General features: G+C 30.8%; 5 protein-coding genes and 1 long non-coding RNA gene across 16 annotated transcripts; 3 read left to right on the forward strand and 3 right to left on the reverse strand.

Moving 5' to 3' along the window:
* Positions 1-913: 913 nt before the first annotated feature.
* Positions 914-3703, reverse strand: LOC122575312 (glutamyl-tRNA(Gln) amidotransferase subunit A, mitochondrial). 2 transcript variants are annotated; one of them, XM_043744092.1, is made up of 3 exons: positions 3618-3703; positions 2013-2547; positions 914-1960 (listed from the first exon to the last, which is right to left on the reverse strand). In XM_043744092.1, the coding sequence occupies exons 2-3, from the start codon at positions 2539-2541 to the stop codon at positions 930-932; spliced, it is 1560 nt and encodes a 519-aa protein (XP_043600027.1). In that variant the 5' UTR covers positions 2542-2547; positions 3618-3703; the 3' UTR covers positions 914-929. The 2 variants fall into 2 exon arrangements, with proteins under 2 accessions (XP_043600027.1, XP_043600026.1); XM_043744091.1 differs by lacking the exon at positions 3618-3703 and having other exon boundaries at positions 2013-2896.
* On the forward strand, positions 3648-7028 carry LOC122575311 (eukaryotic translation initiation factor 3 subunit B). The gene is made up of 11 exons (XM_043744090.1): positions 3648-3821; positions 4031-4226; positions 4312-4624; positions 4694-5050; positions 5133-5275; positions 5355-5490; positions 5563-5758; positions 5837-6017; positions 6111-6351; positions 6423-6531; positions 6608-7028. The coding sequence occupies exons 1-11, from the start codon at positions 3686-3688 to the stop codon at positions 6706-6708; spliced, it is 2109 nt and encodes a 702-aa protein (XP_043600025.1). The 5' UTR covers positions 3648-3685; the 3' UTR covers positions 6709-7028.
* A 163-nt stretch (positions 7029-7191) lies between these two features.
* On the reverse strand, positions 7192-10389 carry LOC122575313 (CDP-diacylglycerol--glycerol-3-phosphate 3-phosphatidyltransferase, mitochondrial). Of its 2 annotated transcripts, none has more exons than XM_043744094.1 (8): positions 10059-10389; positions 9056-9251; positions 8865-8987; positions 8521-8798; positions 8178-8449; positions 7859-8095; positions 7576-7785; positions 7192-7519 (listed from the first exon to the last, which is right to left on the reverse strand). In XM_043744094.1, exons 2-8 carry the CDS (start codon positions 9161-9163, stop codon positions 7317-7319), a joined length of 1431 nt encoding a protein of 476 aa, XP_043600029.1. In that variant the 5' UTR covers positions 9164-9251; positions 10059-10389; the 3' UTR covers positions 7192-7316. The 2 variants fall into 2 exon arrangements, with proteins under 2 accessions (XP_043600029.1, XP_043600028.1); XM_043744093.1 differs by lacking the exon at positions 10059-10389 and adding an exon at positions 9666-9950.
* A 126-nt stretch (positions 10390-10515) lies between these two features.
* LOC122575314 (endophilin-B1) lies at positions 10516-15762 on the forward strand. Of its 8 annotated transcripts, XM_043744099.1 has the most exons (10): positions 10541-10672; positions 10786-10880; positions 11310-11451; positions 11532-11660; positions 11731-11893; positions 11961-12024; positions 12105-12140; positions 12502-12692; positions 14098-14233; positions 15251-15762. In XM_043744099.1, the coding sequence occupies exons 3-10, from the start codon at positions 11424-11426 to the stop codon at positions 15377-15379; spliced, it is 876 nt and encodes a 291-aa protein (XP_043600034.1). In that variant the 5' UTR covers positions 10541-10672; positions 10786-10880; positions 11310-11423; the 3' UTR covers positions 15380-15762. The 8 variants fall into 8 exon arrangements, with proteins under 8 accessions (XP_043600030.1, XP_043600035.1, XP_043600038.1 ...); XM_043744095.1 differs by lacking the exon at positions 10786-10880 and having other exon boundaries at positions 10516-10672; XM_043744100.1 differs by lacking the exons at positions 10786-10880; positions 15251-15762 and adding an exon at positions 12767-12790 and having other exon boundaries at positions 10516-10672; positions 14098-14220.
* Positions 15763-15794: 32 nt separating this feature from the next.
* Positions 15795-17120, reverse strand: LOC122575316 (40S ribosomal protein S18). 2 transcript variants are annotated; one of them, XM_043744106.1, is made up of 4 exons: positions 17040-17120; positions 16463-16648; positions 16279-16380; positions 15795-16003 (listed from the first exon to the last, which is right to left on the reverse strand). In XM_043744106.1, the coding sequence occupies exons 1-4, from the start codon at positions 17040-17042 to the stop codon at positions 15836-15838; spliced, it is 459 nt and encodes a 152-aa protein (XP_043600041.1). In that variant the 5' UTR covers positions 17043-17120; the 3' UTR covers positions 15795-15835. The 2 variants fall into 2 exon arrangements, with proteins under 2 accessions (XP_043600041.1, XP_043600040.1); XM_043744105.1 differs by lacking the exon at positions 17040-17120 and having other exon boundaries at positions 16463-16657.
* A 289-nt stretch (positions 17121-17409) lies between these two features.
* Positions 17410-22768, forward strand: LOC122575317. Its single transcript, XR_006319402.1, has 3 exons — positions 17410-17655; positions 17884-18014; positions 22682-22768. It is a non-coding gene; the product is annotated as an uncharacterized LOC122575317 (long non-coding RNA).
* The last annotated feature ends 2045 nt before the right edge of the window (positions 22769-24813 follow it).

Raw genomic sequence — 24813 nt, forward strand, 5'->3', positions numbered from 1 at the left:
TTTTAGAAATGAAATATTCATAGGAAATATTGTTAAGTAATAATTTAAACCACATAACATAAAGATTAAAGAATCGAATTAAATCATCCATATTTCTAAGCACTTTTAGAAATTAATTCTAATAAATAGATTGCGAGTCTGCATGTAAATTCATATTTTTAGACGTACAGATAAAAAATTTTAACTTGAATGAAAATTTTCTAAATGTTATACATATTCCTTATTTTTGATATTTTACATAATTTTGTATTTGTGAACGTTTTTGTATATTTTTGTATACATTTGTCACAAATGCACAAATATCCGCATTTTACTAATAAATCATTAATAAAGTAATAAAAAAGAGAAAGAATGACTGTTATTCATAATGTAACATATAATAAAATCACAAACAAGGATATACATAGTCAATGATAAATTTAATTCATAATTCAGATACAGTTTGTATAAATATTTTTCCAACCGCCGCATATACCTATGTCGACACGATACTCTACCGTACCGACAGTCGACCCTACCGCAGTTCAACTTTAACGTATAACGCCTAGCATTCGTTTCTAAAGCACGGTACATTGCAACGCAATTACGGAAAGGTCCTCCAACGTAGGAATTAAATGCGACCTGATTACCCAAGAATGAAATTTCCAATATGGTCAATACCTTTCAAGAGTATAATAAATTGTATCTTATGCCACAATAATTTTTCGAGAATATATTACATTTGTTTAAAAGACCGATTATGGACAACCATAATTAAAAATATTATATAAAATATAAATACCTTCATTTAGATATGAAATATATGAAGTATTGTGCATTTTAAATTTTGATATGCTTGATTTTAATGCTGTTAATAACTTACAGTCAAGTAGATGTAGTAAGAAGGAGAAGAGATGTAGGAAATCAAACAAGATTCATACAGAAATACTTTATTGTAACAGAGATAGATCCTTCAATTCAGGTTTAGGAAACTGCACTCTCTGTTCAATCCATTTTGCTACAGTAAGAAGTTCCTTCTCTTTCAAAGGAGGTCCCATAAGTTGTAGGGATAATGGTAAACCACTCTTAGATAGTTTAATTGGCACATTAAGTGCTGGTATACCTGCCATATTAGCAGGTTGAGTACAATAATCTTGAATCAAACACTGTGCCTGGTTATCCATTGAAATAAAATCATTATAGGTAGGAGCTCCTGTTAAAGTGGTAGGAGTAAGTAGGAGATCAATATTATTATTCCATACTGTATTAAAATCTTCTGAGATCAATCTTCTTATTTTCATTGCTTTTACATAATATTCTTCGTAATTTTCTTTTAATAAAAAATAATTCCCGACTAAAATACGTTCTTTAACTATTTTACCAAACCCTTCAGACCTTGTCTTCTTATACATATTATGCACAGAACTCCATTCATCTGATCTGTAACCATACTCCATACCATCATAACAAGCAAGATTACTAGCGACATCACAACGATTTAAAATTGTGTAACACATTATAGAATAGTTAGTATGTGGCAATGATACTGTGGAAAGCGATGCTCCATCTTCACTTAAGTATCGAGAAATTTCATCCCAACATTCTTGTACTTCTCGGCTTAGGTTTTTCTCTTTATATTCCTTTGGTATTCCAATTCTAATATTACTAATATTTATTTTGTCTGGTATGTCAAATGGTACATATTCTTTTTGTAAACAAGTAGAATCAAATTCATCTGGACCAGCTATAGTATTTAAAACTAACACAGCATCATCAACATTTCTTGTAAGAATACCAGGTACATCCATTGAATTTACGAGAGGAATAAGTCCATAGCGCGATACCAAACCATAAGTAGGTTTTAATCCAATTAAACCACAGTAAGATGCTGGGTTTCGAGTTGAACCTCCAGTATCTGAACCAATTGCAGCATAACAACTTCCAGTTATAACAGCCACTGCAGAACCACCACTGCTACCACCTAAAATAAAATTCTTATAAAATATTTGATAAAAGACTTTAACCATATATACCTGCTATATGCCAGGAATCTGCATTTTTATTCTGTTCTGTATGTTCTTTCATTTGATGATTGCAAGAATAAAATTTTGGAAGCAAATCTGAGTTCCATAAGTTTTTTGTTGGTCCATAATATGAGTCAATAGTTCCAGAACCCATAGCAAATTCATCAAGATTAGTTTTACCAATTAACACTGCTCCAGCATCTTTTAAACGTTGATACACAGTGGCATTGTAGGTGGGAATAAAATTTGACAGCATCTTTGATGCACAAGTTGTTAGATGACCTTTTATACAATAATTATCTTTAATCGCAATAGGAATTCCATCGAGTTTTCCCAATAAGTTATGATCTTTTTGCCGTGAATCTGAGTTTTCGGCATGTTTCTTTGCTGTTTTATCAGTAATAGTAATATAAGCATTTAAAGGTTTAATAGCCGATGCAACTTTAATAGCTGCTTTTGTAATATCAGAAGGTCCCACATCACCAGCATTTATCTTTTGACTTACTTCTCTTATCGATGAAGTCAGTAATTTATTCATATTTTCCTAATAATGTAACCAAATAATGATATATATATATGTATATACATATATATACATATGACATAACCTCAATTCATTTGCCGGTAAGAAATAATTTTAAATAAATTGCTACAGAAAAGATGATATTGATGCTTAAGAAATTAATTAAAATAGTATCAAATTTTGAACTACTTCAAAAATTCATTGGAATTAGGATAATAATGCAATAATATTAATTAAAAGTCACATGGTAAACATATGAACTGTTTAGAACGTGTATTACATGACATGTATATATATATCCAATACAATACTTTGAACTTAAATTTATTGTTATATATATTAATTGTTAGTAGTTTCCTTAACAATTGCGCAATAATAATTACAATTTTTTTACAATAATGAAAAAGAAAGTCAACAACTAAAACAAGATGGATATATTATTACACTATTTTCTCATTTGAAAATACTGCACATAATTTAAATATGTAAATCAAATTGTCAAATTAAGTAAAATAGATTCATTTATATTCTGCTATTATTTTATAAATTGTATTTACTACATTCAAAAATACAGAAATTATAGGACGTTTTTAAATATCTTCAAAAAGTAAAAGAATATGACTCTTTTATTGATAGATGCATTTATTGATTTGATATACTAAATCCCTTTATATATATGATTATAGCTTATGAAGATAGTTATAATCATAATCATGTCAGAATGGACAACATATAGTATCAAAACTTGTAGTTATGAAATCTTATGATATTCCTAACTTCCACTTTCAAGATATCTATATACGTATCTCTAAATATTTGATCTTTTAAATTGAATTAAAATATCTTGTTTCCTTTTTATTATAAATTTTTTGCATTTATTCAATGATTTATCATATTATTTATCATATTATTTATTTATTTATTTATATTTTATATTTATTAATTGCCTAATCAATATATTTCTGCTAATAAATAAAATAAGTAAAATAAATAAAATTAGTACTTCAAATAAATGCAACAAATATAAAAACAAAAAAGATTGGTCAATTTTATCCACTAAGAAATGGGTGCACATGTTTGACCACTTCCACCTTTCAAAAGTTGCATTGAACTCGCTGCCATTTCCACTTGATTCTCTGTACGTTCAGAGGTTTCCAAGATGGCGAAGAAAACGTTAGCAGATAAAACACTTCAAAACGAAGATAATGTTAAAAATAATGATGATATATTTAACGACGATGAAGAGCCAAATTTCAGTGATCCTGAAGGATTTGTGGACGATATTACCGACGAAGGTAAACAAAACCTTTCCTCAATGAATCTTCATCAATAGAAGCTATGCCAGGACGTCTGAAAGCATGGCTACGTATAATCGCAAATGTGGCATGCATACCTAACCTAAAAAGCCACGAGTGTTTCATACTTTGTATTAAATATTACTTCGTAACTTATATTGAGTATAATTTTGTTCAACTTCTTTTCAGTTTAATATTCTTATTTGCAGAACTCCTTGGTGATATCTTGAAGCAAAAACCATCAGAGACAGATGGAGTGGAATCCGTAATCGTCGTTGATGGAGTTCCCCAGGTTGAACCAGAAAGATTGGAAAAACTTCAATCTGTCATTAGTAAAGTCTTAGGAAAATTTGGCACAATAGTGAATCAATATTATCCCAAAAATGAAAATGGATATACAAAAGGGTGTGTACTAATGACCTATATGTTATCCTTATACTTAAGAAATTATTCAAATGTTGTTGTATTAACTATATATTGTTCATTTCAGGTACATATTTCTAGAATATAATAATCCCCTTAATGCTTTAGCAGCTGCCCAATCTGTAAATAATTACAAAATTGACAAGCAACACACGTTCAAAGTAAATTTGTTTACCGATTTTAAGAAATTTGAAGAAATTGCAGATGAATGGGAACCTCCAAAACCACAAGAATTTAAAGCTGCAGCAGATTTACATTATTACCTTTTAGAACCAGATGCTTATGACCAATTTTGTGTACTTTGTGGTAATGGTCCTTCTGTTACTGTTCAAGTTTGGCAGAATTCTGCTCCTGAACCAACATTGCTTGAAGAACGTTCTGTAAGTTATTATATTTTTTTCATTTTAATTGATCACTTATTGAGTACTAAATTCTTATATTTTCTGTAGCGCTGGACTGAGACATATGTTAAATGGTCTCCATTGGGCACATATTTAGCAACATTCCACAAATTGGGTGTTGCATTATGGGGTGGTCCTCAATTTTTACAACAAGCCAGATTCAGTCAGAAGGGTGTTGAATGTATTGACTTCTCTCCTTGTGAACGTTATTTAGTAACATACACTCCGCGAACTGATCTTGGTTCAGATCAGAAACGACTAGTAATTTGGGACATTCTTACTGGACAAGAAAAACGTGCGTTTTTCGCAGATGGTTCTTCAGTATGGCCTATTTTCCGCTGGTCGCATGATGATAAATATCTTGCTCGTATGGGGGAAGATGTTTTAAGTGTATATGAAACACCAGTATGTTCCTTTCTTTAATGTTATAAATAGAATTATGTTTCAGCATGTTTGAGTTTTAGTAACCTCATTATAAATATTGCAGTCATTTGGATTATTGGATAAGAAGAGTATAAAAATTCCTGGTATCAGAGATTTTAGTTGGTCTCCCACAGATAACGTTCTTGCTTACTGGGTACCAGAAGATAAAGATGTTCCAGCTAGAGTCACTCTTCTCGAAATTCCAAAGTAATACATTTCTAATATTTTTACTATATTCCATATTTCATAAATTACTTAAATTATAAGTTATAATACATATTTTTAGCCGAAATGAAATTCGTAACAAGAACTTGTTTAATGTAGCTGATTGTAAAATTTTTTGGCAAAAGTCAGGAGATTATCTCTGTGTGAAAGTCGACCGTTTTGCCAAACGAAAAGAGAAAACAGAACAGAAATATACGGTATTTGTTAAATTAGTTATTGAATGCATTAAAATGTATGTAGCATGCGTATAACTTTATGTTTATTAACAGGGTATGTCTTATAACTTTGAAATCTTTCATATGAGGGAAAAGCAAATTCCAGTTGATAGTGTAGAAATAAAAGAACCAATCCATGCATTTGCTTGGGAACCTGTTGGAAGCAAATTTGCTATTATTCACGGAGAGATTCCAAGCGTAAATGTTAGCTTTTATGAAGTACGATACGGTCATCAACCAGCCCTTCTTAGTAAGTTTGTAACAATTATCCCATAAATTTCAATATCACTATGGTATTATGTACATAAATATTCATTTTACTCAACAGAAAAATTAGAGAAGAAGGCTTGTAATCATCTATTTTGGTCGCCATCTGGACAATTTATTGTTCTTGCTGGTTTGACAACCATGGCAGGGGCTTTGGAATTCATTGATACTAATGATTTTACTATCATGAACTCAACTGACCATTATCAAACTTCAGATGTCGAATGGGATCCTACTGGACGGTGAGAATTTATTCTTATACATTTATATATAAAATATTTCATAAATATATATTTTTTAATATAACAATTATATAAATATATATTTCATTATAGGTATGTAGTAACAGCAGTTTCGAGTTGGAAAACTAGTGTAGATAATGGATACTGGATATGGACATTCCAAGGACGTATCTTAAAAAGAGTTAATCTTAATCAGTTCAATCAACTATTATGGAGACCGAGACCACCAACGTTATTAACACCAGAACAAATTAAAGAAATTAAGAAAAATTTAAAGAAATATTCTGCACAATTTGAAAGCAAAGATCGTATGCGACTGACGCGCGCCTCAAAGGTACTTATATCATATTGTATCGATATATATTTAATATGAATTATGCATTTACTAACAAAATTATTTTTTAGGAATTAATCGAAAAGCGCTGCGCAGCGATGAAAGCATTTGAAGAATATCGTTCAAAACGTATACAAGAATGGAATAACCAGAAGAAACGACGTTTAGAATTACGTAATGGTTTGTATTGTAATAAATTTCTTTTTTGGAATTTAAAAGTGAGGTATCTTATACAATGCTAAAAACTCTTTTTCAGCTATCGACACCGACGAATTAGATTCTGATTCAAAGAATGTAGAAGAAGAAGTAATAGAATTTTTCGTCAAAGAAGAAACATTCATCATCGACGAGAAATAAAACTGTGTGGAAGAAGTTTTCGTCTCTGCCATTTTTGGAAATCTCTAGTGCAAAACCAGTTCAATCATTTGTGAAAAGTGTCATCGAAGTAATCATCTTCCAGAGTCACATAAATTGTGACTCACAATAGTAGACTGAAATGACTATTTTAAGTGATTATGAACAGTTTTTCTTATACTATTTCTGCACCTTAATTGGAATTTCTTCCACTTTCCCGACGTTGCGTATGAAACGTCGTAAACGTAGTACCATAAAGTTTTATCATGTTCCATACAGGATAGTATGTCACTCAACAAATAATTATTATCAATACAAACATATATGACGTACTTTTTTATTTATCAAACCCATATAGCTCGATTTATTCAGTTTCATATACTTATAAATAGAAAGAGATTTTTTAATTTATATATTTCTCATAATTTAAACACGATGTAAATGATAAATGAAGAAAATTTTGTAAATTAATAAGATAAATTATAATATTCTTTCTTATAGTTTTAATGCATACGATTATTTATATTAGAAAACGATTAGCATATATAAATGCCACCGGTCTACAAATTATGACTTAGATTACAAATGGTAAACATTAAACAGACATAATATTAAAAATAATATCGAAACAGAACAACGACAGCACATACCCAACTCGGAGGAATTCTATCCCGTTCAAAAAATGTTTTATTTGTTACACGTTTTGCGCATGAAAACAAACGTTCATGCTCTCTTTGTAATTCATTTTGTAAGTTTCTATTCTTGGTTACAATAGTAATTTGAGTTTCCAAGTCTTTGTTGACAGATCTGTAACCTGCGATTTTTTTCTATTATTTTAAAATCAATTTCTTTTTAAATTTTAGATCTTACCAAAATTAGGGGATCCAATAAGCGTGAGACAAGGCTTTTCTTGTTCTGGTAAAGAATACCAAAGTCCTTTAGCATGATACGTCCATCCTGGCCTAATAAATTCCCACAAAATTACTCTATTTTGTTGTCCTAACTTGTTACAGTATTTAACAAATGCCTCCTCTATTTTTGTATATGCTGCCGGAATGCAACCAGCAACGCCTTTTGCAGCTAAATATGACATGTAACACTAGTTTAAAAAGTAAATAATTTTCACTCAGTTGTGTTTACAGCATAAACTTACTAAAGAAACCATTAGCAGTTGGATGTGCTGTCAATAAATGACATGTTCCTTGACAGTGTTTAAGCAATGCTTCACTGTACTCTGAAGTTAAGTTAAAGTAACCAGTTGCTAATTTGAGTGTTGTACCTGGCGGAGCTGTCTGTAAAAGTTTCAATGTTATCTGGCTATCATGATAAATGTTTAATTGACCCATCTGTACCGAAGGAAAAATCCAAGTATCTACATCTAAATCTTTTGCTATAAAAACAACCGTACTTATGCTTCAGTCTTGTTGAGTTATGTTTCTGTAAATATATATAGATAAAGAGTACATATGTACCTATTTTTTCAGGATCAGAATATTCTTCTAATTCTCTCTGGAACAAAGCTTTCACACTATGTGCAGCTTTTTCAATGAATGTAATAGGATCCTTAAGAGGATTGACGTTCATAGCAGGATTTAATACTGTATTTCCATCAGGTTTAAGTAGAAAACTAAATTCTCCCACTCTTTGGACTAGCTCATCATAAAAATCACAAAGTTCTTCACAATCTTCAATTACAAAATAACGATCTTGTCTATTTGTAAAATAGTCATTACTAAGGTTAGCACTAAAAAATATATTTAATTATAACTATTTGCTTAAATGACTTCACATAAAGTTAGATATTTAACTATTTACCCACTAATTATTATGTCATTGTCTATCATGTACAATTTCATATGTTGTAATCCTATCAATTCATTGAAACGATCTGGTGTAATCATTTTTAAGAACCCACGAAGTTTTGGAGTATGATACAAGAAAATCTGACAACAATGACCATGTTTTCCATTAAGTAATGGTTCCAACATTTTACGAGAATTTAATTTACCTCTAGATCCCCTCATAAAATCTATCAAAATTTTAACTTCAACATTACCATTACTTGTAATTAAAGCTTCATTTACAGCATTTACCTAATAATAAAAATTATTATTTATCATGTTAAAGCTTTAAATGCTTAGATCTTAGAATATGCTTACTAAATTTGATTCTAATTTTCCTGTGCCTAAATATAATGATGCAAATGTTATCCTTTTCCTTGCATTTTTACACTTTTGTACAAGAGTGGAATAAAATACACTTGGTTCATGAATTATTTTAATCTGAAAATACAAAACTATGATTAAGTACATTCTGAATTCTTTCTGAACTAAATATTTTTTACATCTACCTTAGATCCATTTGTGGCAAAGCAAGGAGCATTTTTATATAACCATGTTAATGTATAAAATTCAGATTGAATTGTTTCAAATTCTATATCTTTCTCTTCAGCAGTCATAGTAATTGATGTAATATCTTTTACTACAGGTGAAGAAGAAAATTTTAATTCTGATTGACCAGAAATAAATAGTTTCCTTGTATGAAACCTGAAATTTTATATTGAAAGATATCATATATAAATACATGTTGATAATCATAAATGTAGAAATAAATATAATAATAAAATATTAGTAAGAAAACCATGAAAACTGCATTAGATTCATTCATTAAAATTCGAGTCCAAAGTCAAATAATCCGAATGATATTTCTTCATTATACATACATATAACACGATTTACGTATGGAAAAATGAATATCATTAAATTAATTTCCCAATGCAACTTTTGAATTTTTATTTTTTGTAAATATGGAAATATCAAATTCATCGTATGTCAAATTACATGTGGCGAATGTCCTTGTGTCAAATCAACAAACATAGGTTAATCTACCTTTATTTGCTTTGAAAAGAATGAAATTTGATAGGACATCCATATTGGTTTGATTTTTTATATTCTACTCACCGCTTTACAGCTTTCAAAATTACGTTATGCATGAGTAAATTCTTAAATAACAAGGCATTAACAATAACAGACTTCAAATTATAAATAACTCTTCCCTCCAGGGTACAAATTGCAGCGCACGCAATCTTTTGGCCCCTTTATACATTATATAAACATATTTACATATATATGTACTTACATATATTTCTACGCTGTATTCAAATACAAACAATTATAAGATAGATTAAAATAAATATACTCAGTTTATCTTTTACTTTAGTTTTGTTAATATATTAAATATCTATAAAAAGATGTCATCTCGTTTGGGTTAATAAATTCTTAGAGAAATACACGAAAGATTTTAAAGCAATGTATTTGTAAACTAACATTCTATTAAATAATATACATATGTACCATTTCTCTAGATAACTTGTGGCAATTTATTGGATTTATGATCATTTCCTCGAAAACATTGCTTTTCTTGCCAATGAATTTTTTGTAGTTTTCCCAGACTCTTGAAATATTCGGTTTCTTATTACAAGAAACATTTTGTAATAATCAGAATAAATAATAATCGAAGAAAGTTCTTGGTGAATGTTGAACATTTGATTTAAACCCAACACGTTTTACCTATTTCTCATTGAAACATAAGATCCATCGTTTTTGTTAAAAGTGATACTTTTTCTATTGATTAGTATTACATTTAATCGGTGTATTTGATCTCCAATTGAAAACGACATTTATTTGAACAGTGTCTTGGAAAAGTTCATAATAATTTTGTTTAAATCTCATAAAATGTAGAATATATGTACAGAGAATAGGCATAAAAATTTAATACTTATATAAATTGCAAACGAAGCGCCTCTTCGCGGGGACATTTGGAATCAATGGTCGATGGAAAATACATGTAAAGAGTAGCAAAGGATTGATGTAGGTAGAGGATTCACATCAGAACAGGCGTAAAAATGGATTTAAACGTTAAGAAATTAGTGAAAGATGCTGGTGCTGCGCTTAGTAGAGTCGTACAGGTAAGAAGTGTTTAATGTAATAATTCAACAAATTCATGTTAATAAGAAAATGTACTAGTTAAGATACTTGTGGCTGAACGCTGTCATTTCTGACATTTTGTACCTTTTTTCAGTGAAGAAACATTTCGATGAAATAATCATTACTTGGCAATTACTATTTCATTTAATCTCTATGAAATTATATATTTTGTAATAATTTTTATATGTGGTACGTTATGTGTATGCTTTTATTTGTAATTTTTTTCTAGAGATTAAATTTAATTATTATTGAAATGTAAGGTTAGTAAATATATAGCACATTTCAATAATTGTTTCTATACTGTGCCATTTGTTAATTTCCTTGTTCTTAGCAGTATCATTCTAGAGCGATATTGCTTATCTTTATAAAATTCCTTAATGTATAAAACTCCAGAATTGTTTAAGAGTTGTTGAAGAGTTTAAGTAATTAATAGTTTGATGACTCAGAATATATCAAATAAATTAGGATGACTAACACTTGCCATTTTTAATATTTATGTTAATGTCATCAAAATTTAGTCAAAAGATATATTTTATTGTTAAGAAAAATAGAAAAAATGATAAAGAATTAAAAATTTAATTGCTTTAATTTACTATAATGTTTAAAATTTGGCTGTAGTTGACAGAAGAAACATTGGGAACATCAGAGAAAACTGAATTAGATGCTCATTTAGAGCACCTTGCAGATAGAGCAAATGCAACTAAAACATGGACTGAAAAGATTCTTAGGAATATGGAAGCAGTACTTACTCCAAATCCAGGTTACTCTAAATAAGAATATTATATGATATATTTACATTATAAAGCTTTACACATATTTATGCAATGTATTTTTTTACAGGCAATAGAATTGAAGACTTTTTTTATGAGAAGATTGATAAAAAGAAACCTAACAGATTGAGCAATCTAGAATATGTAGGCATGGATATGATAGAGGCAGGAAATGATTTTGGCCCAGGAATTGCTTATGGTATACAAAATTAGTTTATTTATTACCATTGCTTTGTAATTTTATATAAGTTTTAAAACTTCTGCTTTAGGAAGTGCATTAAACAAGGTTGGACAATGCCAGCAAAAGTTAGGACAAATTCAGAGAAATTTCATTAAAGATTCTGCTAATTGTTATATACAACCATTAAGAAAATTCTTGGAAGGTGAAATGAAAACTGTTACCAAAGAAATGTCAATATTGGAAAATAAACGGTATGTATTTCATTTTTTTCTGTACATTTAAATGTATATTGTTAATATTACTAATTTTTATTTTCAGATTGGACTTAGATTCATGTAAAAACCGAGTAAGGAAAGCAAGAAGTATGCTGGGTCAGCAGAGTGTAAGTTTTATTATTTTATTTAATTATATACACTATATATTTACTATGTGCTTTGTCTTATACATTGCTGCATCTCATAGGAGACTGGGGTATCACCCGAAGTATTACTTGATCAGGTATTAATGGAGTTGACACCTTCAATGATTCAAAATTTGCGACTAGCTCTGTACTCCTTTAAATACATGTTTAATTTTTTTATAATTTTATATTTTTTATTTAAAGTCTTGTAAAAAATGGTAAAATTTGCAATTATAAATGGATAGATTTAAAAGTTTCATAAAAAACATTTTATGAAACTTTTATTTGTAATTGCAAATTTTACCATTTTTGTTATAACGATGTTTATGCTAACCATACATAACTTTCATTGTAAAGTTACGCTGTAAATTATTTCCATTATCTGTCATTTTATGTCGCACAAACAATTTTTTATGCTAATCAGATGCAAGAAATAAAACTCTTTATTACTCTACTCAGGCAGAGAGGGAGTTGAGAATAGCACAATCGGAGTTCGATCGTCAAGCAGAGATAGTGAAATTATTGCTGGAAGGTGTTCAAAGCTCTCAGGCTGGGCACCTACGTTGTTTGCATGAATTTGTCGAGGCACAAGCGCGTTATTACGCTCAATGTCATGCAACAATGCAAGATCTGCAACGTGAACTTGCTGGGTAAGATGACCAACTTTTCTTTAAAAGTTTTTTCTTCAAAAATTGTTTAATTATCCTGCACTGACCTTGTACAGCTATCCCACTCTTTGGTGATCCGAGTGAGTAATGTCTAATAATTATTGGATGCTGTGTCATATATGACACGTAAAAGTATTTAGGATAAGCTTATAGAATCATTACTCATTCGCAAAGATCATCATGTACAATATTCTACTGCTTAAAATTCTGCTCATTTTTATAAGCGCGATATATGTAATGTTTTTTTTGTTTGTTCTAAGTAGTAATTGTAATCTATTTTATTTATATGCTTCACAATAAAAATGGTATCTTTGTTTTTGCTCTAGTCCTATGCTTCTTATACTTATTCATTCCTCCAATGTATTCTTTCTATTCTTTATCTTTGCCTGCATGATTGGGATTGCAGGACGCGTCAGCCGAGTCCTTTGCTGCGAGTCAACAGCGAAGATGTGATCGAGCTAACACCCTCACCTTCACAATCCCAAAATTCCCCTATAAATCCACTCCTTTCTGATTCTACTTATGTTACTGCTACCTTTGAGACGAATACTTCGAATGTTTAGCTTTACAAATTTATAATCGCGTTTAAAAAAAGGGCAATAACTACTTCGTAATAATTGTGATCTAAAATAATAAATAGAAGCTTACTGCATTTTTTCTTTGATATATATATAGGTATATATATACATGTTAACAAATACAAATTTAGAAGTATGTTAAATGATTGCTAGTCTATTATGCTGCTTTAAAACTTGTAACAATCAGAAATGAGTGAATAAATTATCTCTATGAAATGTTTATTTACCGTTAATGAATTTTGTATAGTGAAATAATAGCGATTCAGTTATAAAAATAATGGAATTAGAAGAAGAATTTTGTTCTATACATTTTTTTCTTTTTTTAAATATTTTCATACTTGAGTCAATATCCAAATATGCACTGTACAACTGATTACTGTTTGTTCCTAATGCATGTTGCTAAATTTTCTTTAGTACTAATAATGTATCTGTTAAAAGGTATTGGGATATTCTTTCTTAAAATTTCGTTATCTTTCGTTTACTATTATCTATGTTTTCCTATTTGTCAAACCGCTTATGCTTTCATATGTGTATCAATATAATTTATCAATAATTTTAATTATTTTTATTCATATGTATGTAGCATGTAGATTATATATGGTAATCAAAATTTCTGCATATTTCTACAAAATAAAGAAAATTTTAGTATTTGTAGTATTATCAAGTTTTTTATGTTGAATTATATAGTCTACAAATACAATCCAAATTTTAAATGTTAAAAAGAAGTTTCTCATGTTTACACAAATAGCCGATTCACTTTAAAATGCATGTTCACCAAACTCAACCAAATTGTAATTTATCCTACCCAGCTTATCTGGGGGTCCTTATCATCCGACTACCCAATCAACATCCAATGTATCAGGAAATGACGATGAGCAACTAGCAAGGGTATTATGCGATTTTTCTGCAACAAATTCTGAAGAATTAAGCGTCGTGCAAAATGAGGTAACAAAATTTGTGATTTAATTAAGGAGAAGCATGTTTGCAGCATAGCCGTACAAATGGCATGAAACGTTATTAAAAGTGAGTTGCATTTATTAGTTCAATTATATTTATAAAAATTTCGTGATATCGATTGGAAATATTTTATAATTTACTTACGTTAATTATACGAACTTTTTATTCCCTTAAACTCAACGTATAATAAAAGTTAGCGCATTTCTTAGAATTATATTGTATGTATATGAATACAGATAAAAAATTGTGCATTTTAAAATCGTCAAATTTAGTGCAATATAAATGCGTTTTTGGTTTATTATATATATAATAGGAAAGATGTAGTAGATAACACATAATGTTGCATATATAAGAATTTTCCATGATATATTGTTATATAGTTTAAAATTATTTTATATATAGTTTAGATCTTTTTGTTTCTATAATGTATAAAATAAAAGTAGAATGATTGAAGTAGTGTAAATAAATTCTTATAGTTTCATATATCGTAAAAATGATAGGTGTTACAAAATAATAAGATATATACTTATATACATTGGGATTGCATATGATACTCAGTTACCTTAAGTCTCTCTGTTTAAAAATTAGCACTTTTATATACCTGATATTATATCTCTAAGAAAAATTATGCATGATATATGCATCTATATTTTTTAGTTATAAGTTTCACAAATGTATAATTTTCTTACTTTTGTTAAATTTATTTTTGGTTTAATATGTCTGTTTGTTCTGATTTCATTTGTATATTTGTTTACGTATATTGTTACGTGTATGCATATAGTAAAGCACACATAAAAAAACACACATGTACATTTATTCAAATTTTGCATGTATAAAAAATAAATTGTCATTCATTCTGTTAAATGTATTTTATTTTTCATAACCTTAAACATGTCTCAGCAGATTTTGATCTTTCAAGTCCAACTTTTTTTGAAGTTTGGTAGATTATTTTAAACGAATTTATTAATATGTTATAGAATTTTATAAAATTCAACTATCTTGTAGGTAATTACGGTTATCGAGATACCTGGCAATGAGGAGTATGTAATTGGTATAAGCGGAATAAGACAAGGAAAAATACCCACAGCATATCTAGAATTAATTGATGTTGGTCAACGAAAATTCAGTCAATAACTTTAATGCACATTCCTTGCATTTAAATGCTTCATTCTACTTTCAATTTTAACTGTAATTGCATTATGCACTATAAAATATTTCTTCCACTTCGTGCAATTAATGTAAAAAAAAATTACCAAAGTGTGATCAATTGAGAAACTACATTTTTCGGATTATATATTTCCTGCTTCTAAAATCTACATAAATAATGCATATCAAACGAGAGCAGTCAATTTTTAAAATACGAGAACACGATTATATAATAAGATTAGTTAGAAGATGTTTCCATAATTGTAAATCAGTTGTTGTTCAAAGTGAAAACTGTATTCTATAAATATTAAAATCGTGATATATACTAATAAACGTTAATATTGTCTTTAATAAATATATTCTTCAAAATAGGTGCCACTTATTCTTAAAATGAAACCCTTAATATTGTTTTATTAATTTATTAATAATCAAGAAAATATAAAATTACTTCTTTTTTGATACACCCACTGTACGACCGCGACGACCCGTAGTCTTTGTGTGCTGACCACGTACACGCAAGCCCCAGTAATGACGTAAACCTCGGTGAGCACGAATCTTCTTCATTCGTTCCAAGTCCTCACGAAGTTTTGAATCCAGATATGAACTGGTAAGCTATAAAATATAATATAATAATTGCTATTTTGTAACTTCTTTAAAAATTGAAATGAAAAGAGCAATGTAAGGAATATAACAGTAATGAACTTTATATGTTGCACGGTAATTAATTATTCGACACACCATTTAACTTCAATGTTAAATAGCAACCTATCATGCAGTTTCTCTAGCACAAGCTACCATCTAATCCATACATAAAGTTCATATGGTTAGTCGTGAAACTGTGCATTATATAGTTAGGAATTCTTATTTTTTTCTTTTGTCATACACACCTGTGAATATTTGCCATCAACAATATCTTTTTGTCTATTCAAGAACCAATCTGGGATTTTGTACTGCCTAGGATTAGCCATAATTGTTACAATTTTTTCAACCTGATAACAAAAAAATCAAATAAATATTATAAAAATATGATAAATCTTGTTCGCATGACATTATTGTTGAGTTAATTCTTACTTCTTCCTCTGAGCATTCTCCAGCACGCTTATCTAGATCGATATCTGCCTTCTTCAAAACGATGTTGGCGTAACGACGACCAACACCTTTAATTGCTGTCATAGCAAACATAACTTTTCTATTACCATCAATATTCGTGCCCATGACACGAAGAATGTGTTGGAACTTCTCTGGAATTACAAGCGACTGAAACATAAATTTGAAGTAATTAGAATAAAATCATTTCGTATGTACCTCGCACGCATTAAGGTTATAACGCGAGATAACCTATAAACGTATACTGTCATCAGTTAATTGTTTCGAAATTTATTTTGATATACGATAGAAAATAATAAGGGAACATGAAAAATATAGTAAAAGAAAAAATCTTATATTATAATTCTCGGAAACAGAAGTCATAACCAAAACATTCAACAGAAAACAGAATATTATTTAACTATCTTTGAAAGGTTAAAAAATATTTTCTTAACCGGTTATACGAATAATCATTTTGTAATTTTTTAATTAAAAATTTGTATATTTTGCATAGGATTCTCTCTACAATTAAAGATTCAAACTTCTCATATACGAAACTCACCATCTTGCTGCAGTGCTTGTCACAGAAAGAACTAAAACCGGAACCTCATACAAATGCTTCTTCCTACAGAGGGCACTGATAATCCATTATTAAAATTGAAAAGTATAATTAAAATGAAAATATATTTTAAATTATTGTAAATTAATATACTTAGTATTTTAAATAATTAAATTAAATAAGAACTTTTTATGTAACGAGTATAGAATGTACTTTTATCAGAATGTTATTTTGTATTATTGACAGTTCTGCATTATTGTTAAAAATTTATAATTTTCAAAATTTATAATTATTGTTATTCAATACATAGTTATACATAATATTAACAAATTCTTTTAAATCAAAATTATGTACCTGTTAATTTAATACGATTAGGTTATACGTTGACATTATGTGGCAGCAGATGGCGCTCTTAGTACTATATTTATAAAGATATATACATGTAATATAAGATGGAGTCATTATTGCAAATAAGTGCATGTATTCTCCAATTTTATAACATTTTAGTTTCTGTTATACTAGATTATAAAACGTACTAATGAGAGGATAAATAATAAAGTGGAGAGTAAAAGTTATACAAAACATTAGACTATGCAGTGAGTTTTTGAGTCATAAAAAGGTATTAAAATCCACCAGAAATATAGTACATACGTACATATAAATATATACTTACTTAGAATACTGTCCACATTGCGCCTGCGCGAACTTCGATTAGATTTAAATGAATATACTGGAAATGAATATTGTTAGGAAAGTTTTCGGGCATAGTGCAATAAAATCGACCTCGCGGGTATAATTTCGATAACTCAATAAAAAACGAAGGACTGAAAAGTAATCGTGTATGTAGGAGGATTGCCGTTTTCCATGGGATACGATTTCCTGCTTGGTTTTCCAACGTTTGCCTCCTTTCATCCCCGGTTCCAGGAGGGTGGAACAAAAACGAGCGTCCAGAGGGTAATAGGGAGAAGAAATTCCGAGGTATGATACTCCTCTGATTCGTTTTACGACGGTCGTTTCCTCGAATTAGGACGGAATAAGAAAGAATTCGTGAATCCGCTGATTTCGACCAACCCCTCTTTTATCCTGTTCTCTCGGATATACACGTACATCATATAAATATGCAAAAGTTCATGTATGTAAATGCACGACTATTTGCTGAAACGGAAGAGAGATTTTACAAGAGAAGTTGGTGTACTGTTTGTTATCAAGATACCAATGCATGATACCAAATTAAATTAAGGTTATCTAATTTTTTATTTATAAGGTATATTTGATCCCTAGTAATTTATTCTTCTTTCTTATTCTTTTATTTTCAGATTATGCAATAATTCTAAACATCTATCTATAACTTTTTTATCTATGAGATGATAAATACACGTAACCCATTCATATGAACAATTTAATAATTTGCAATTGTTGAAACAGGATTATCTGTAATTTTATGATTAACTGATGAGAACAATTCATTTTAAATGATATGACTACTATATGAGTCAGAGCATAAGGTAGATTATGCTTTCTTTCACTATACATACGTGCAGAATGTGTATACGTATGTATAGAAATGTTTTTTTAGAAAAGTTTATTTCATATTAAATACTTAATTGGCTGTAATATTTTCGAATATCTCCGAACTGATTTCTTTTTGATCTAAGAAGTAACATAATTTTAATCCCAGCACGAGAATGTGAAAGTCAAGACCACAAGGGTCCGAAAGTGTTAAGCGTTAATTTTCCCGTGAAACGTGAGATCGTGACGTTTGTGACGAATAAACGGGAAACTAACCGTTCGCTATTCCAATAGCATGAACATTGAACGATTCAGAGCAGCTATAGTTACCGGTGCGTGCTGACATATGGGCTTTAGGGCTTTGTCGGTATCCAGTGGTCTCTTTGCGGGGGTGGTAAATGGTATGTCATCGTGTTAAATGGCCCTGATGCCCACGAATCCATTCAAGGGCGTATCTTTACCAAGACTCAAAACCAATTCTTGCGGCTAATTTCCACCGTTTATACGTTTAATTGCCTTTTCAAGCCACCTGGACTACTAGCGCTCCATGAACCGATCTCGTTCAATGGAGTTTCAAATTGTAACGTTTACAATTTCCTAGAATCTATTGATTTCTATTGTCACTCGAAAATACGATATTGTATGTCACACCATCATCCGTATTATATCTTCTCGACTAATCTGTCCATTATTTTATTAATTTTATTATTTTATTAATTCATTATATTCATTAATATGTCCATTAATACTCCATCTGTCTTTTATCTTTAGACCAAAGTTAGAATTATAATTCTATTAGAAGAATTATAATTTAATAGAATTATTAAAATTTAAGGAGTGAAATATCTAATATACTAAATTGCTATATTTTTACTTTATAAAACATCTAGTATCCTAAATCGGTATAATTATTATCTTATTTCATTACAATCCTACGTAGCTACTTGATTAATATCTGAAAATGATTACTAGAGATTTGAGTTAACTATTATCATTTCATGAACACGGTTCGCAATTACGCAGAGTGAAACTGAAATTATATTTTTATGGGCAAGGACCGAAAAAATGGGATTGCTTCCGCGGTAAGAAAAAGGGAAATCTACGAAACTTTGTCAAATGCATTGTAATGTGGTTTAATGAAAGCGAATGGGATAAGTTGTTTCTCCTGATGAGCAAGGCTTTGAATATATATATTCTTTTCCGTACCTGCATTCTGTAGTCAAGGTCACTTCCTTTTTTCCAAAAATCCTTTTTCCAATCGGTTACTGAATGCTCTTTTACTTAGCGTTATTCCTCCTTCAGGCAATAGTAGAATATAAATCATGCTCGTCTTACTGACGATTATTATTTATCATAGGAGCATCTCCGTCTCTCTCTACGTTAATATTTTACTAATTTTGTGCATTCTAGTATCCTATTTATTTTCTATGCAAAAATGAATATAATTTACAGTCATATGAAATAAGATTTTTAGAATTTCTTCATATTAATAATTATATAGAATTTTGGAAAATCTATTGTATGTGATTTATGGTCTTTCGAATTTTCAAAAATTACTTTATTTCATGAAATGTTTTTTTTTTTCTTTTGGTTCTTAGAAAATTATTTTCCTTAGACGAGGCATCTTGTAATTAACATTCTTGATTTTATAATATCGATCTTTCCGTTTAAAAGTTAATTATACATTTTATCGACGTGTTTACGTAAAAGTACTTTTATTTCTTAGCGGCAATGATAAATTATCAAATAAATTGGTTGAGAAAAAGCAACTGCAAATTTACGGTGCTTCGCACATCGAGCAATTTCCTACTCTTCATGGGGGTATTTTTTTTATTTTTTTTTATTATATTGTTTATTTTTAATTTTACAATTTGTCCAGTGGGACATTAGGTAAAATGTTATAACATATGATTGAATAGCATTGTGGATGGTTACCCCCAGCGGGGTGCCATCTTCGCGTTTTTTAGTTTATATCCTTTATGAGATCAGCTGGGTGTTTCCTTTTTAGTCTTCTTTCTATTCTTGTGTTGATCGTTTCCGTAGCCAGCCTGTTTGGGTGATGGGGGTATGATCGACAATAATGCATAGTAGATTATCATGTCCAAATGGTGACTATGACGAAAGTCAATTACCTAGCGCAGTACCATTTTCAGCAGCCTTGTCGGTTTTGCAAGAGCCACCCGTAATCTTTGTCGGCAAACAAGCACTCGCAAATAATGGTAGGAACGTCTCAATGTTAGCAGGACCCTCGCTTAGCATTGTCTATGAGGTACCGACGTGTTAGACACGCATCCTGACTTTCAGTTAGTTTAAATAGCTCTTTCAGACTGTAAAAGAATAGGGAGACCGACATAAGAGATACTTTCCCTTATCAAATCTTCATCAAAAATATTATAATCAATCTCCAAATTTCAATTCAAGAATTAAAATCAATGTTTCACTTATTTAACTGGAAATACTTTTATATTTCCGATAATTTCAATCTTCAAGTTCTAAACACGAGATAAACAAGATCTTGTTTGATCAAAGCCAGAATCCAAAATCACGTAACTCCAGCTATTTCTCCTTTCAGTTCTTAAATAGTAAAACGCAGCTCTTGTTTGGTTGAAACTAAAATCCAAAATCATATAATTCTAGCAATTTCTTCTTTCAATCTTCGAGTTCTAAAACACAAATGTTCTTTAATCTAAATCAAAGCATAAAATCATAGAGTTTTATATAGCAAATATTTTCGCTTTCTTTATTTAGTTTTTAAAGCGTCTGTCTGAGAGAACCACGTCTGTCTACACGTGATTTCATTCCGTTCCTTCATCCTTTCTTCTCGGATAGATACGTTTCCGCACACACAGTGATAACACTGATGCGTATACCCTGAACATAGAAGCACGTAAGGCTGTGGCATCGGGACGCAGGTGGTGGCGTTCAAAGCCAATTATGCGAACGCGCCCCGACGTCGGCGTCGTTCTCGCAAATCCCTATCCTCGCGTTTAAACCCGCGGGAGGAGAGCTCCAAAGCTGGGAGCGACAGGGAGAGTGGGAGAGAAGTTTAACTTGTCTACGCTATAACGGATTAACGGCCGCGATTTATTCGCAAGTAATTGCTTCCGCCCTTTAATTAACTCGCATTTATTTCACGTAATGGCGACCGCTTGCCAGCCGAACACGAACTTTTCAACGGAAGTGCTTCGTGAAAGAAGTCTACGCCCATGGAAATGCGTTTCGAGATTCTACATCTTTTACGAATCAGTCGATATCTGTAATATCTTATGTTTAAAATTTTTCCAAAGAAACTTTGAAAAAAGTGAATCGAGTTTAATATAGAATAGAATTTTCTGGTAGATAAGGTTGATCTCTTGCTTTGGTTTTTAAGAAGGAATTTTATCATCATTTTCGTAGATATAATTTTCGTGTACAATAAAATATCCTTGATCCACTCGATTTCTTGTAGTTGAGGTATTTTTAAAGGAATTTGATTCAAATTTTAGATTGATATGAGATAAAAATCTTCGAAAATATCTTCGTAACATTGTGATGATTTTGAATCCCATTGCGACAGATTGCACAGTTTAGAATAGAGTTTTTTAAGTTGCCCGTTTCCTTCTGATTGATTCTCAGTCTTTCGTTGTCCAGTGTCTTTCAAAACTAGAGCTATCAAGTGCTACAGATAATTCTGCAGTTATAATAAAAAACATACAGGTACTTTTAGCAAGATTAACGTTGACTTTTCCGTTATCAATCTATTATGAGCATAATAGTGATACTACAGAGAGTAATACCGCAAAGTCGAAAAAAGGATCTCATTGTAAGTTGTCCTTATAGTTACAGATTACGAACCATTTGTTCTCTCTATTCCAAACGAAATTTCTACCAATTCAGGAAACGTGTTTCATACATGATTCTATCAAACTGCTTGCATATCATGTTATAAAGATAAATTGCAGAAACGAAATTATCAATGAATGAGAAGTAGAATTCGATTGTGAATATGGTACCATTAGAATGCCAAAAAAAGAGGAAAAAAATAGAAACGAGATGGAATCTTGGACGAACTGGGGACGACCAGAGACTCACGGTCGCCATTTCTAGAGCGATAAAATTTCCTGGGGGTTGACTCTTATCTTTCCTATTATCGATAGTTGGCGAAGGACCAATATGGCCACAGCACGGTTGCCATGGTTACATCGGGTGTAGTTGCCTCAGGAACGGGGATCCCATCATCCGTGCCATTATCATGCTTTGCTATAAATAAGAACAAGCTACTCTCTCATCTCGCAACGAAGACTTCTCTTTCATCTCTAACCAGTGCCTGTGAAGAATTATGTTTCACCGTGATCACCAGAGAATGAATTACGTCCAAAACTCCAGCAAATCTGTATAAATTAAGGGAGAATTATTATGTCTTTGATTCTGTAGAAAATGTCCCATATATGTATATGTCATAACTCCGAAATGACAGGACGTAGAAGAACATTTCGTTAGATAAAATTTTTTTTTTTTTATATTATTTATTGTAATTTTACAATTTGTCCAGTGGGACATTTGGTAAAATATTATAACCTAAATATACATAACATGTAGATGGTTACTTCCAGCGGGGTACCATAATCAGATAAAATTGAAAGGAATTCTCAAATGTCGCGGTTAAAGTTACTCGGCAAAGTACAAAGAATTTTGCTATATTAGCAAGTAATTTCTAAACTAATTTCCCTCAGACCTAAGTAAATTTTTTTTATGAAGTATACGCCTCAATTGGTCTATAAAACGATTAGTTGAAGATTATAATATTATTTGTAAATATTAGCTGTAAAGAAGTAGGTATGGCCTTTAAGATACCCTCCGCTCTTTCATCTTTTGTTTCCTATTCGTTCCTTCTATTCTAGTCTATTCTACTTATATCTCTAAAATTATTACTTGGATCAATTATATAGGAAATTTTTACATATATTTTTCTTTAATCCAATTTTCCCATCTTCCATTAAACATGTCGTATTTAAATAAAAAGAATGATATAAGATAACACGCGTGTTAAACGAATACAGTTTCTTCATGGTCCCTATCTAAGATGGTCGGTGATTAGAAACTGTGACCAAATGCCTGGTGAAACGAAGTAAATAAAGTTCGAGCGATGTTCACGCGCCTGGCAGACAATTCAGCCATCGCTGCAGTAAATCGATTGCGAGAATCTCTTCCGGGGGTGCTCTTTTAGAAAATGAAAAGGCCGAAGGGCGATGATATCGCTGACGAGAGCCGCCGTATTGGCTGCCACCCAATCCAATTGGGTTGGCATACTCCCTCTGAACGAGTGATAACAGTGCGTGCCGCCATGTTGGCTATTATGTGCCCACCAACATACGAACCTTCGTTTCACCCTCTACGAGGGGTTCACCAGATAGATAAGGAAGCTGCAGTGCCGTAATCGACTGCCCCTGTGGCCCAGACTTTCTTCTACGAAACGCTTCACACGTTCAAAATCTTCGTTCGGTTTAGCCAATTATTTCCTCTCTGATAGTTATTTTCAATGGAAATTCTTAGCTGCTGATATTTTCGTAAATCTCGGATACCTTGGAATTAAATCTGTCAATGAATGCTTGATTAATGAATTTATTTTTCATCTCTATAACTATTCGCTTCTATGTGTCTAAGAAACTGTAAAATTTGAATCGTCGAATCGATTCATCTCGTTAACGCATGAATTTTCGAAGGAAGTTTCTTTCAATTTTGAAACACTTTAAAGGTTCGAGCAATTTTACGTCACGGTGAAATGTGGAAGGTCCAGATAAACGAAGACACATAGCAATTGCGGCTCGATAAAGCCGATCCTGGTGGAATCGTGAATCACGAGGAGCAGGGTGGACGGCAGACGGTAAATTTATCGTTTTCTACGTTTTCTTTTCTTCCCTGGACCGAACTCTTGATATCTGGCAATTGCTCTGTCCTCTATCGTTCCTTACCACGCGAAAAATAATCCTATCATTCGGCAGTTTGAACGATCACGATTAGACACGATGTTTTAAGACAAGTTCCTTTGGATCTTGCTCTTATTCAATTTTTGCTTCACTTTGTCTTTCTCATTTACACCACACATTATCAACAACAGCAACTTCAATGGTCATACGGACGAAGATGCGCCAACCACTAGTACCTCAACTGACAAGCAATACACCATACCTAAAACAACAGCTCAAGAAATTAGAAACATAATCGAAAAAACAAAAAACAATAAAGCACCTGGAATAGACCTAATCAATGGCAAAATCTTGAAAAACCT

Source organism: Bombus pyrosoma, linkage group LG14 (genome assembly GCF_014825855.1).
Source record: "Bombus pyrosoma isolate SC7728 linkage group LG14, ASM1482585v1, whole genome shotgun sequence".
NCBI classification, from domain to species: domain Eukaryota; kingdom Metazoa; phylum Arthropoda; class Insecta; order Hymenoptera; family Apidae; genus Bombus; species Bombus pyrosoma.

Coding starts and splice junctions, on each gene's coding strand:
- LOC122575312 (XM_043744092.1), bottom strand. CDS start 2,541: ATGAATAAATTACTGACTTCATCGATAAGAGAAGTAAGTCAAAAGATA. Junction 1,961..2,012: donor AGATTCCTGGCATATAGCAG/GTATATATGGTT, acceptor ATTTTATTTTAG/GTGGTAGCAGTGGTGGTTCT.
- LOC122575311 (XM_043744090.1), top strand. CDS start 3,686: ATGGCGAAGAAAACGTTAGCAGATAAAACACTTCAAAACGAAGATAAT. Junction 6,352..6,422: donor GACTGACGCGCGCCTCAAAG/GTACTTATATCA, acceptor ATTATTTTTTAG/GAATTAATCGAAAAGCGCTG. Junction 6,532..6,607: donor ACGTTTAGAATTACGTAATG/GTTTGTATTGTA, acceptor ACTCTTTTTCAG/CTATCGACACCGACGAATTA.
- LOC122575313 (XM_043744093.1), bottom strand. CDS start 9,697: ATGCATAACGTAATTTTGAAAGCTGTAAAGCG. Junction 8,988..9,055: donor TTGCCACAAATGGATCTAAG/GTAGATGTAAAA, acceptor TTGTATTTTCAG/ATTAAAATAATTCATGAACC. Junction 8,096..8,177: donor TTCTGATCCTGAAAAAATAG/GTACATATGTAC, acceptor TTGTTTTTATAG/CAAAAGATTTAGATGTAGAT.
- LOC122575314 (XM_043744095.1), top strand. CDS start 10,610: ATGGATTTAAACGTTAAGAAATTAGTGAAAGATGCTGGTGCTGCGCTT. Junction 11,661..11,730: donor TGGCCCAGGAATTGCTTATG/GTATACAAAATT, acceptor CTTCTGCTTTAG/GAAGTGCATTAAACAAGGTT. Junction 12,025..12,104: donor GTATGCTGGGTCAGCAGAGT/GTAAGTTTTATT, acceptor TGCATCTCATAG/GAGACTGGGGTATCACCCGA.
- LOC122575316 (XM_043744105.1), bottom strand. CDS start 16,657: ATGTTTCAGTCGCTTGTAATTCCAGAGAAGTTCCAACACATTCTTCGT. Junction 16,381..16,462: donor GAGAATGCTCAGAGGAAGAA/GTAAGAATTAAC, acceptor TTTTGTTATCAG/GTTGAAAAAATTGTAACAAT. Junction 16,004..16,278: donor TTGATGGCAAATATTCACAG/GTGTGTATGACA, acceptor TATATTTTATAG/CTTACCAGTTCATATCTGGA.